General features: G+C 23.5%; 4 protein-coding genes across 4 annotated transcripts in view; 2 read left to right on the forward strand and 2 right to left on the reverse strand.

Annotated features, from left to right (window-relative positions):
- Nucleotides 1-4,110, forward strand: part of LOC127288345 (uncharacterized) — a 32,020-nt gene extending 27,910 nt beyond the window's left edge. Inside the window, exons 33-36 of the mRNA XM_051315737.1 lie at nucleotides 1,208-1,364; nucleotides 1,440-1,634; nucleotides 1,723-2,076; nucleotides 3,684-4,110. Of these exons, the coding sequence (XP_051171694.1) occupies nucleotides 1,208-1,364; nucleotides 1,440-1,634; nucleotides 1,723-2,076; nucleotides 3,684-3,884 (907 nt within the window). The 3' untranslated portion in view covers nucleotides 3,885-4,110. The remainder of the gene's footprint in view (nucleotides 1-1,207; nucleotides 1,365-1,439; nucleotides 1,635-1,722; nucleotides 2,077-3,683) is intronic.
- LOC127288350 (uncharacterized) lies at nucleotides 3,665-5,973 on the reverse strand. The gene is made up of 6 exons (XM_051315745.1): nucleotides 5,696-5,973; nucleotides 5,214-5,335; nucleotides 4,741-4,900; nucleotides 4,484-4,603; nucleotides 4,158-4,304; nucleotides 3,665-3,801 (listed from the first exon to the last, which is right to left on the reverse strand). Exons 1-5 carry the CDS (start codon nucleotides 5,883-5,885, stop codon nucleotides 4,180-4,182), a joined length of 717 nt encoding a protein of 238 aa, XP_051171702.1. The 5' UTR covers nucleotides 5,886-5,973; the 3' UTR covers nucleotides 3,665-3,801; nucleotides 4,158-4,179.
- Nucleotides 5,974-6,219: 246 nt separating this feature from the next.
- On the forward strand, nucleotides 6,220-11,242 carry LOC127288349 (bifunctional coenzyme A synthase). The gene is made up of 6 exons (XM_051315744.1): nucleotides 6,220-6,553; nucleotides 7,711-8,353; nucleotides 8,670-9,013; nucleotides 9,182-9,436; nucleotides 9,535-9,717; nucleotides 9,910-11,242. The coding sequence occupies exons 2-6, from the start codon at nucleotides 7,729-7,731 to the stop codon at nucleotides 10,111-10,113; spliced, it is 1,611 nt and encodes a 536-aa protein (XP_051171701.1). The 5' UTR covers nucleotides 6,220-6,553; nucleotides 7,711-7,728; the 3' UTR covers nucleotides 10,114-11,242.
- Nucleotides 11,228-12,910, reverse strand: LOC127288351 (intraflagellar transport protein 22 homolog). The gene is made up of 4 exons (XM_051315746.1): nucleotides 12,756-12,910; nucleotides 12,061-12,227; nucleotides 11,550-11,746; nucleotides 11,228-11,458 (listed from the first exon to the last, which is right to left on the reverse strand). Exons 1-4 carry the CDS (start codon nucleotides 12,792-12,794, stop codon nucleotides 11,298-11,300), a joined length of 564 nt encoding a protein of 187 aa, XP_051171703.1. The 5' UTR covers nucleotides 12,795-12,910; the 3' UTR covers nucleotides 11,228-11,297.
- Nucleotides 12,911-13,252: the final 342 nt, after the last annotated feature.

A 13,252-nucleotide genomic window follows, 5' to 3' on the forward strand; every position in this document is an offset into this window, starting at 1 on the left:
AAAAGATTCTCTCTTTCCTGATAACAAAAATGAACAATTTTCCTCTCTACCAAACCTATACACATCCTTTCCCAGACATATCCTATAAGCATATTTATTTAAAAGTCTAATTTGTGAAAAAATTCTTTTGGTTTGTATAAAGGAAATCGTGAAATTAGATAGGGTTGTTGGCACCGGTTAATAGAAAGATAGGGCTAAATTAAAAGACTCTCAGTCCTCGAAAATCGCTCCAGATCGAGAGCCCTTAGAAAGTGCTCATATTCAGTCGCAAGTCGTACGAGTCTCTCGTAACACTGTCTGGGGTACCTTGAAATGTCCATCTTAGAAATCTTACATATCCAGTTCAGTATATTCGAGAAAACCCCATACGAAAGGCGAAGAGAGTCTGTCTCCAACCTGACTGCATAGTTAGGAGTGTTATTTGGTAACCAGAGTAGCTCCTTGAAGAATGAGAGTTGAACCCTTTCAATATCATCTAGATGATAGGGACCCCATATCGCAAAACAGTAATCAAGAGACTCTGGAAAAGTTTCTCATAAGAGGCCCAAGAGTCTGCTCTCGTGCGGTAAATTATGCTCATAATTCCTCCAACTGCTGCATTTGCCGCATCAATTGCGCCTACAAAATTTATTATACTTATTGAATATGCATTGAATTTACTTGAAATATTGAGCTCTAGCTTTAGATCCTTTCTTAAATTGAGTTTGATTAAAAGTTAGATTTGATTTGTTAAATTCTGAATAAAAGAGAGTGTGATCTTTATTGGTGAACATTCCTCGTAACCAGCATTGAAAACATTCCACTGAAAACAAGGATAAAATTTAAACACCAAGAAACAGATTTACAGAAATAGAAATCTTTATAAATATTTTAAGCATGATTGGTATACGTTAAAATAACTTCAAAACTGATGAATTGTTTTTTAAAAATTTAACGCAAAGAAAATTATGATTAAAATTAATTGCAACCAATTTTAGAAGACCTTGTTAATTGCAGAAAAACGATGTTGATTCAAAATCTTTTTTTTTTAACATTTTTATATTTGGGTCATGCATGACCTTCCTAAAATCGGTTTATTAAAATTTGGGTTAAATATTCCCTCCAAAAAGATGATTTTATTTCAAAATTATCAACCTGATACATATTAGATAATCCGCAGAATTATACTGATACCAATTTTCTAAAATACACACAAAATATTTTTTAGAATTTCTCAAGCTCTAATAATGGGAACTGTCATGGTTGCTTGTGCATTTGCATATGTTCCAAATGTTCAAAAAGGGCTACAGGCAGCAGCAAATATTGTTTCAATTTTAGAAAGATCTCCAGAAATTCAAAACCCATTAGAAATTAAAAGACCCGAGGTAGTTAAGTATTAATTTAAACACATGCTACAAAAAAAATTAATTATTTACAATTGATTTTACAAAAATTTATAGAAATTTCTCTGCCAAGTAATGTACAAGGACGTAATATTTAAATATCCATCAATAAGTGAAGTTAAAGTTTTAGATGGTTTGAATTTAAAGATTCCCCCAGGAAAAACAGTAGCTTTAATTGGTCCTAGTGGTTGTGGAAAAAGTACAATGATACAATTATTGGAAAGATTTTACGATCCAATATCAGGAACTGTGGCAAGTATTTTTAAGATATATATAAGAAATTAAATATCAAATTGACATTAATTGTTATAATTCTAAAATTAAATGTAATTATTTTTAGCGATTAGATAATAACAGCATTGATACACTGTCATTAGATACACTAAGAATGCAAATGGGTTTAGTGTCACAAGAACCAACATTATTTGCAAGGACAATAGCGGAAAATATTGCTTATGGCGATAATACAAGAGATGTGCCAATGTGGGAAATTATTGAGGCAGCAAAACAAGCTAATGCCCATGAATTTATCACAGCCTTACCTCTAGGATATGAAACAAAACTTGGTGATAGAGGAACTCAACTATCTGGAGGACAAAAGCAACGAATCGCTATTGCCAGAGTTCTTATTCGAAATCCTAAAATTCTCCTATTGGATGAAGCAACATCAGCATTAGACTCAGAAAGTGAAAAGGTGAGATTCATTTGTAAAAATATGTAATAAATAGTTTGAACAATAATTGGTTTAAATAATTAATTAATTAATATATAGCTAAAGGTAAATATATATACACGGAGAAAAAAGATCATCTGCTGCAGCTAATAGTTAGTTATTTCAGCTAAAATTAATTGCTATTATAATTTGATTATTTTAAGGGGATACGAGTAGAGGAAGACTTCTATTATTACCTTTAAAGCACCCCACGTCATCGAAAACTTCACAAAAATATTCAATTTTTCTTAGGCAGACTATTTCATTGCAATTTCTTGCACAAAATACACCTAAAAGTGTAGAAAAAAATTGGCAGCCAGATACGAGTAGAGGAAGATCCTTATTACCACCCTTAAAGCACCCCAAGTCATCGAAAACTTGACAAAAAAATTTAATTTTTCTTAGGCAGACTATTTCATTGCAATTTCTTGAATGTGTTTTATTCACCTGTCTTCCAAAAATCGATTAAAAATAATACAATATACATGTCAGTACAATTTGGTAGCCAGGCAGTTTTTGCTTGGCTGTCTCAAGTAGTATCAATTGAGCAGGGAAAAGCTTGGTCGGTATCGCCTGAGAACACCAATAGAAGCAATTAAAGACCCAACCCAAGAAGCAAGTAATATATCCTCAATATCAAGGTAATATTACACGTGAGATTCGTAATATAACGCTGTAATATTACAGTAATCTTACAGTGATCTTAAAATGTCCGCCTCAAGGTAATATTACCAGGAATATTACTGTAATATTAACGGTAATATTACAGTAATATTACAGACTTATTTGAGTTATTCATAAATCATAAAAAACGTAAATATATTATAAGTCAATTTGGCTTGTTGGTAAAACTCTGGACTCGTGTGCTTTGAGTTCGGGGTTCGATTCCCTCGATGGGTAGATTTTTTTCGTAAAGAAATGTTCCCATAATATTACTGTAATATTCTCTTGTAACATTACCTTAATATTACGGTATAATATTACTGCAATATTACTATAATATTACCTTAATATTAGCGCGTAATATTACAGTAACATTACCGGTAATATTACCTTGAGGCGGACATTTTAAGATCACTGTAAGATTACTGTAATATTACAACGTTATATTACGAATCTTACATGTAATATTACCTTGATATTGAGGTTATATTACGTGCTTCTTGGGAAGTCAAAACAGCCTGGCTCCTTGGTTATAACTACTTGACTTTATAAGATCAACATGACGACTTAAAAGAAAGCAGTTGGAACTTTTTTTTTCTCTCCGTGTGTATGACAAATAATATAAGTGATACAAAAAGGAAATATCTTATTAATGAAAAATTAAGAGTTTTTATGTTTTTCTAATTAACATTTTATTATTGTAACAATTTATTTCTTTAATCATCGCATTTTAGATGGAATTGTTCCGTATATATGAATTAACATTATAAATATATAATTTGTCATTTCTTTGTTTTTATATAATGAAATATTTATAAAATTATGATAAATTTATTTAAAACATGTCTGTTATTATTTTTATAACTATAATATCTAGATAAAAAATATGGAACATTTTTTATATTGTGTTTGATAATTAATTGTAGGTTGTACAAGCTGCACTAGATAAGACCAGACAAGGAAGGACATGTATTTTAATAGCCCATCGACTTTCAACAGTTGAAAATGCTGATGAGATATGTGTTTTAAATGATGGTCAAATTTCTGAAAGTGGAACCCATAAAGAACTTTTGGAAAAAAAAGGCGCATATTATGAATTATTATGTTTACAAAATAACCATCAATAAATATTGAATTTAAATATTTAAATTTATATAATTTGATATGTACATTATAGTTTTTAAAATAAGCTTCTATTTTTTTTTATTTTTTTTTTTTTTAATGAAAATGAGTTCTATGATCTGATTTTTGTGTTAAAATTTTAATATATTATAAATTTTCTATAATTTAGAATCTATAAATTTTAATAATTTTCTCTTAAGAATTTATGAATTTAATTTATAGTAATGAATTTGTAATTTATTGTATCAATGTATTTAAATAAAATTAAAAAATTATACCAGAGTTTCTTAATTTTTTTTTTCAGTTTAATCTCTTGTCAATAGAAATCGCATGAGACGATAACCATTTTTCCAACTCTTTGTTATCAGTTTCTCTAGCGTCTAAAATGAATTTTTTCAACGAGTTATCCTTTGTCAAGGAATAGCCTAAAAAATTAGAAAATTACTTTTCAATTCCATTATCTTGATATTTCACAAAAATATATTTACCTATATTAAGTTTTTTTTTTTTTTATTCATTATTTTATTTTTTGCATTTTATTAATATATTTGAAATATGTACTTAATTAGTAAATTTAATTAATTTTATTTCAATAAAAACTTACCTTTTTGCAGAAGAAGATCAAGACATTTAAAATTCTTTTGCGCGGGATTTCGAATATAATACGCGAATAACATGTGAAAAGCATTTTCACCAGAATTAGTTTCTTGAAATATATTTGCCCCTATAAAAAAAAAAATATTTATTTTAATTATTATTTTATTAATATTTATTTTAATTATTAGTTTATCAATAATTACTTTCATTATCATATAAATCAACCAATTTTATAATAATACTAAATAATCTATATATATTCACCTTTCGATATCATAAAATCAATCAAACTGTGATTTCCTCTATAGCATACACGATGAAATGGCGTTATTCCTTCAAAATCCGGAAGACTTGTATTTATTAAATGTGGCCAATAAGTTATTAATTCAATGCATTTATTGCAATTATTTTTATTATAACATTTCTGTAATAAAAATTCTTGATAAATTTCTTATTTTTTTAAATTGAGTTATTTTAAAATTTTTGTTTATATACAAAATTTCAAGCATTTAAAATAATAAATAAAAAATAAAATAATAAAAATAAATGAATAAAAATAATAATAATAAAATAATAAATTGAAATAAAAATTGACAAACTTTATCTCTTTAATGCTTAATGAAATTAAAAAAAATCAATTTTTTGTTAAATTAAAAAAAATTATAAACAAAAAAAAATTTGTAATTATTATAATTATTATAAATAAACAGAATTATTATAATTAAAAAAATACGAACATCACTTGCTTTATGCAATTCACTTAATGCAACATCCTGACAGAATGTCAATTTGTCAGTTATAAATTGCCAATTATTTGAAAATTTCATTTCCTTAATGATATTTTTCTCGTTCTTGGATTCTGTAAAATATTAAAAATCATAAAAAAATGCAAGTGAATTATCACAGATAATTAAAAAGAATATATAAAAAAAATTAATAAATTATAATAAATACTATAAATAATTTTACTATAAAAATGGATAAATAAATAACAACTAAAACTTTAAGGTACAATTCCTGGTGCAAATTTTGAAAATGACCCTATTTAATATCTTTTTCGCCTTGTACGTATGCATATCAGGTTGCCTATAACAAGGCAGTGAGAATCTTAAAAATTGTCACTAAACGTCATATAGGTTATGTTTACTTCTATATTTGTGCGACAATTATTAATTGCATATATTATTAATAAAATTGAATAAAATAATTGATTACATACCTGTGAGAAATATGAGAATAGATAGAACAACTCCAATTATAATAAGTAAAATCAGAAAAACAAGTAAGTAAGAATATTTTGCCGGTAACAATATTGACAAGTTTTTCAGTGGCAAAATATATTTAAAATAAATATCATAAAAATCGTTAACATCATTTTCATCAAAATCATCTATTGTTTTCATTAACATTATTTAATCACTTATGAAAATTAAAAAAAAAACACAGAGTTTGTTTTGAAATTGCTGCAGTCGGACTCGAATTCAAATCGATTTTCGAGTAAAGTATCGAAGTTCGAAACTCGAAAGAAATTGGACAAGTTGTGGTTGTTGTTGTTTTTTGAGTATACCTTGTAAATAAACAAATTAATTTAGAATATTGGCCGAATAAATTTAAAAAAAAAAAAAAGAAAACAGTAAAAGTATAATTATTTGACCGTATTAAAAAATAAAACAAATTATCAATTTTGATAATGCTAAAATATTTAATTTTTAAAGTTTTGTGAATGAAATAAACAAATATTAAATTTTGAAAGAAAGTTATAAGGAAAAATAGTGTCAATTACAAGGAAAAACTACTTTTATTTTTAATTGTTATTTATATATTTAACGTAATCTAAAAAAAGACTTATTTGCAATAAGAACTAATTGCAAATAGAACATAACCTCAAATGATAAGTAACATATATATGTATATATGTAGATAGATAAAAAAAGCTTATCGTCATCATTAATTAATCGTGCTTAAATATATATAATGCAGTCATAAAATTTTGCGAGTCATTGATTTCTTAAAAGTTGATTTTGATATAAAGAACAACGATTTTATTTAACAGAAAAATCAATGAAAATTTATTTTGGTAAGTTTATTTTTCTTATCGAACAAAAAAAATACATAATATATAGATTATTATCTATTTTAAATTTTGTCATCTATTTCAACTATTTCGATAATTATTTTATCTTTTTTCCACTTTTGTTTTTTTTATTTGATTAACTTGTGGATGTAATATTCACAAAATTATTGAATTTATAATGTAAAAACATTGATTTAAGTTAAGGAATGTTTGAAAAATAATTTATTTAAAAAGAATTGTATTTAACTTCCTGAATATTAATTTTTTTTTTTTTCTATAAAAATAATTCACTTGATTCAAGCTTAAATTTATAAAAAAAATGTTTATCGATTTAAAAATTATTTCGGACAAATTTAAATAAATCTTAATTTATTTCTCAAAATTTAAATCAAGTGATATAAAATTTTAACCTTAATTCATATTTTTGTAAAGATTAATTGTTTTAAATTTCAAATTATCTAAATTTTAATTGATTTAATTTTAAAATTATACAAATTTCAATTAATCCAAAATTTTAATTGATTTAAATTTCAAATTATTCAAAATTTAATTAAACCAAATTTTTAATTATTATTTCTTCAATCATTGATTAAAAAATTTTAATTAAACCAGTATTTATCATTAATTTTTCGTAAATAAATTCAAATAATTTTAGAAAGAAATCAGTAAAAATTTAAAGAAATTGAAATTTGAATATAATTTTAAAATCAATAAAAATTTTAATACATTAAAATTCAGATAATTTGAAAATTAAGTTTCGATCGATTGAATTTGCATTTGATTAAATTTTTAATTAATTAATTTTTACTTGATTATTAAAAATTAAAATTGACTGAAATTTTTATCACTTGAAATTTAAATTTGAATTCAGAATAAAATATATTTAATTCAAATTTGAATAGATACAAGTTAGTTATTTTGACAAATTAATTGGTTTTAACTATTATTTTTTGTCACCTGAATACAAAAAACATTTTTATAAAAATTATTTCTAACATTATTGCAACAAAATTTTTTATAATTTTTTTTTTTATTTTCGAAATAAAAATCTTTAGTTTATTTCTAATGTAAATTATTTTTTAAAAAAATTGTTATATCTTTTGTTATTATTATTATGATTATTGTTACTGTTAGAGTTATTAATTATATTTTTTTTCCAGAGACAAGTTAAAAAAAAAATGGCAAATACTGGATTTCTCGTTTTAACAAATCCAGCGAGAGTAACAAAATTATTACCAGTTATCAAAAAACATGTTTTAAAAACACTTTATATACAATATTTTCCCGAGAGAAATATTTTTATTTCCGACACTAATTTATTATCATCGTCATCATTAAAATGGAAGGGTCCTCGTTACGCACAAACAGTGGCCAATATTTATGAATTTGCTTCCACAATTTCATCACGTTTAGATGTTCGTGTTTTACTCTCATGTTTAAAAAATCCAAATGTTTCAATTATACATACAAAACGACCTGTGGAGCTTGTGATTTTTGATCAAGAACATAATAAAAAAGACGCAGATTTATTTATTCAAGATTATCTTTCTAACACTTCTATGGGTTGTAATTTTATTATAATTGACGAAAATCATCAAGACACATCATCATCAGCTTCATTATCGGGAAATAATGACCATAATCCAGAAATGGAAAATGGTGTCGAGAAATTTTATAAAAATGTTATTCTTGGAGGAACATTTGATCGTTTACATAATGGTCACAAAATTTTATTGAGCGAAGCAATTTTATATTGTAGTGAAAATTTAACTGTTGGAGTGACGGATGAAAATATGCTGAAAAGTTTGTAGTTTTTTTTTTTTTTATTGCTTTATGGGGTAATTTACAATTTTTGGATTTTAAAGTTTTATTTTCAAGAGTATTATTCTTTAAAAAGAAAATAATTTTTTTGTTAAAAATCAAATGAAAATATTTTAATTTTAAAAATGTATTAAGTTCATAATTGGGGAATTATTCGAATTTTATTTTAAATATATAAATTGTAAATATTTCTATTATTCTTTCAAATTATAAACATTAAATTTTTTCTTTTGAATAATTGAATTTTATTGTTTATAAATATTATATTTTAAATTTATGAAAACTTTTACATTTACAGGCAAAATTCTTTGGGAATTAATTGAATCATGTGAGCAACGTGTGAATGTGCTAAAAGATTTTCTCGTTGATGTCGATCCTGGTTTAAATTACAATGTAGTACCGATATCTGACATTTATGGGCCAACTAAAGACGATCCAAACTTAAATTTGTTGGTAGTGAGCGAAGAAACTGTACGCGGTGGAGCTAAAGTAAATGAACTTCGTCTAGATAGAGGATTACCTAAATTGGATGTTCATGTTGTAAAATTAATGCCTGATAAACAACACAATGAAAACGAGGAGCCCAAAATTAGTTCGAGTAACCAAAGAATACGATTATTGGGCACAAGAATTCGTCAACCTGTAAGTGACTTTTCAAATTTAAATAATATATGTTTTGTTTTTCATAAAAAAATTAATCAAACAAATTTTATCTATTTAACTACAATTTTTTAAATAGATTCTTCATTTGAACAAATTCTTAATTACCAAATTTCTACTTAACATTAATAATGTATATTTTTTTAATAGAATTTAAATGGCAAAACTTTGCGGCCTTATATAATTGGTTTGACTGGAGGAATTGCCAGTGGAAAGTCATCAATTGCAGAGAAATTAGAAAAATTGGGAGCAGGTCATGTGAATTGTGATAAAATTGCACACGATCTTTATGAACCGGGCAAGGAATGTTATAATTTAGTAGTGAAAAATTTTGGTCCCAGTATTCTCAATACAAAACAATTAATTGATCGGAAAACTTTAGGAAATATAGTATTTAACAATAAGGTATATTAAAATCAAAAATTAAAAATTGTAAATTTAATGTAAAATTATTATTTTTATTTATAATAATTTTTGCTGATTTAATTTCTCTATTTTAAAAGGAGCAATTGAATAAATTAAATAATCTTGTGTGGCCTGCTATTTTGAAAGAAGCAAAAAGTCAAATAAACAATCTTCATGAGAAAGGAGTTGATGTAATTGTCTTGGAAGCTGCTGTTTTAATACAAGCAAATTGGCAAAATTATTGTCACGAAATTTGGACATGCATAATTCCCGAACAAGAGGTGAGAATGTCAAATGTTAAAAATTTCTTTGCATTTAATTTTAAATAAAAACCAAAAATTAAATAAGAAAAAATTATTTTAAATTATTCAAACTAATTATTGTTGTATTAAAAACACACAAAAAAAAGAAAATGATTGAAAACTAAATAAAAAAAATGTTTTTCTAAAATGCGACAAATTAATATATTTTAGGCCGTAAAACGTGTTATGGAACGAAATTCATTAAGTGAAGAGGAAGCAAAACAAAGAATTACCGTTCAACCCAGTAATGTTCAACAAATAAATGCAGCGAACGTAGTTGTTTCAACTTTATGGAGTCACGAGGTAACACAAAAACAAGTTCAAAAAGCATGGAATGAATTGATGATTTATCTTAAAGAAATACCTGACAGATAATGAATAATTTTAAAAAATTGATTTAACAATTTTTTTTACCTTTAAATTTTAATCTGGCCTTGGATTATACAACTTTTTCTGACGTTTTTTTTGAAAATACGACTTATTTTAATAAGATGTGACTTTTTCGACTTTTTTTTACATTTTTTACAAAAATTTTAAACAAAGTACGTCTTTTTTAGTATAAAATGCAGATCTTCTGAAGATCTTATTTATTTCAATTACTTAACAAATTTTTAACTAAAATTTTTCTCTATATTAATTATTTTTAATAATTTTAATGAAATTCTTCACAAATTCAATTATATTAAATTATTTTTCAATTAAAAATTTTATGAAATTTAACAATTGTTTACAATTAAAAAAAAAAAATCTGAAATCTGAAAATTTTTGAAAAATAATTTTAATTATAACTCTTTCAAAATTCAATTATTTTTTGAAGTTTTAATATTTCATTAAAAATTCAATTATTTAAAAAAGTTTCAAATAAAAACCTTAAAATTGAATTATTGTCTGAAATTTAAAAAAAATTGCTTTAATCGGACTTTAAAAAATAAAAAAATGGAACTAAGAATTTTTTAAAAAAATTTATCCTATTAAATTAAAATTAGTTCGATTCTGAAATATTCGAAATAAATTGTCTTGATAATATTATTATAGAATTATTTTTATTAAGGAATAAAAATTAATTTAATATCTAATAACATTTTTTATTTAAAGTAAAATACTTATTAACTAATTAAATTTAATTGAAATAAAAAAAATCGACTTTTTCGACTATTTTTACTCCTTAAAGTTGATCCGAGGCCTGTTTGAATTTTATTTTATTTTTTAAAACGAGAATATTAGATTTTTTAAATTCTTGAAAATTTGAATAAACGATATTAGTTTTTAGACATTTTGACAAACAGAAACGTTAGCTGTTTTTTTTTAAACGTGACAAATGTATAAACATATTTTTTTTTTAATTATGAACTGTGAAAGTATGTAAGAAATGTAAATTGGAATTTTATACAATTTAGAAAAAGAAAATGTAATAGAATAGTTATTTTTTTCTTCCAATTGTGTACAATAATGTTAGATATAATTGTAAATAAACATCTCGTTATTTAAATTAAAATTTAAACAAGTTTCGTTTTATTATTATTATTATTATTATTTTTTTTAATTGACAATTTTTTCTACTATGTCAGAATACTGTTTACCATATTTATTTCTTCTTGATCTGTGGTTTCTTGTAATTTCGCTAAAAGTGTACTGATAAATGATTGAAAATCCTTCTTCAATTTATTTTCCTCTTCTTCCAAATTGCAATTGATTGCAGATATTTTTGAAAAATTCGACGCTACAATGAAAAATAAATAAATATTGATAAGACAGATTTTTGAACAAATAATTTCTAATATAATTAATGTTTAAATAACATGGATACTAACATAAATTTTTTGGCATTTCGGATTTTCTCTCTGGATCATAATACAAAAGGAGACAATTTTTTGGTACAAGTTTCGATTTATTAACAAAATATTCATAAAACTGTTCTAATTCTTCAAAGTTTTCTTTCGACTTTGGACCATGAACAAATAATATACCTTGTGCATTTCTACGGAACGCTGGCCAACAATTTTTAAATCTGAAATTAGTTTTTTTTTCAATTTTAATTTTAATTATGTAAATAATAATTGATTAGTTGTATTTTTTTTAACGATTTGTATATATTAATTTTGTAATTATTTGTAATTTCAAAAATAGGAGAAATAACAATAAATGTTTGATAAATTTAATAAATAAAAAATTATAGAGTAATTAATAAATTGGTAAAATAGAAATTAAAACATTATTAAGTTTGAAGAACCTAATCAATATTCAGAAAAATAATTTCTTTTTTATCACTAGCGTATAGATATTTATTAATTTTTTTTTTTTTTAATTATTTGAAATAGTTACTTAAGATCTCCACTGCAGTCCCATAATTCAATATCGGATTTCACTGATTTATTGTTAAAATTAACGTCTTTAATTTCAAATTCCAAAATTCTTACACCTTGAGTTGGATGATAGTCAAAAATTTCTGTCGCATCCGCAAGAAAATTTGAAATTATACTTTTTCCAGACTGTCAAAAAATGTAATAACAAATTAATTAATCATTTTCTCATAAGAAGCATTATGTAATTATTGCGATTTTCAAATTTCAAAAAAATTATTATTATTATAATATATTATTTAATATTGTTCATTATTTTAAATAATTATTTAACTTTATTTTTAAAAAATCTAACCATTTCTTGTAGACATTGTTTATCGAGAGAAAAAACAATTTTTTTATTGAAATTATTAATAAAAGCTTTGTAATTAAAAGAAAATTTTAAAAAAAATTGAGAATTAGTACTTAAATTTCATTTAAATTTACTATTTGCATTTTTCTTATAAAGAACAATTTTTTCAAAAAAAAAACAAGTATTCTTTTTGCATAACAAAAAAAAAATTATGTATTTCAAAAACAAGTTTCAGTTTCATTTTTTATTATGTTGCAAATGGTTAAAAATAGTTATTTTTAATATATACCTATAATTTTTAATATAATACAAACATTAATTTAAAATAGTTTTTTTTTTTTTTGTAAAACGTAATAAAATCTTACCCCAACAGGACCTAAGACAAGCAACTTTAATACTTTCATTGTTCTAACTTTGAGCTTTGTTTTCTGTTTGCGCGCTCGTTGTCATGGCAATAAAATATACGAGATTATGAAAATTTGAAGCATTTAAAGTTTTTTTCGTGTGTACATAATTTTTTTTTTTTTTGTTTTTCATTGTTATTTTCTATCTGTAGTGCCCTTTAATGGTTTTTACCGTGGGCTTATTAATTCATGCAAATAAAAAAAAATTTTATTTTATACAAATTATTTACAAAAATGAATTATTTTAAATTAAATTATTTTATAAATTCAATATATTACTTTTATTTTAATTGTTAATGTAAAATTAAACGATTATATTAAAATTTGATTGTTTTGGAAAATTTAATTACTTTTAGAATTAAAATTCTTTTTGTAAATTAAGTTAATTATTTATAATATATTTTTTATTAAATGAATTTGACAAAAAATGAAATAAAATTATTATTGCAATTACGAAC

The sequence above is a fragment of the Leptopilina boulardi genome, unplaced genomic scaffold (genome assembly GCF_019393585.1).
Source record: "Leptopilina boulardi isolate dan_hultmark-lab unplaced genomic scaffold, ZJU_Lbou_2.1 LbouV2_384, whole genome shotgun sequence".
Lineage (NCBI taxonomy): Eukaryota > Metazoa > Arthropoda > Insecta > Hymenoptera > Figitidae > Leptopilina > Leptopilina boulardi.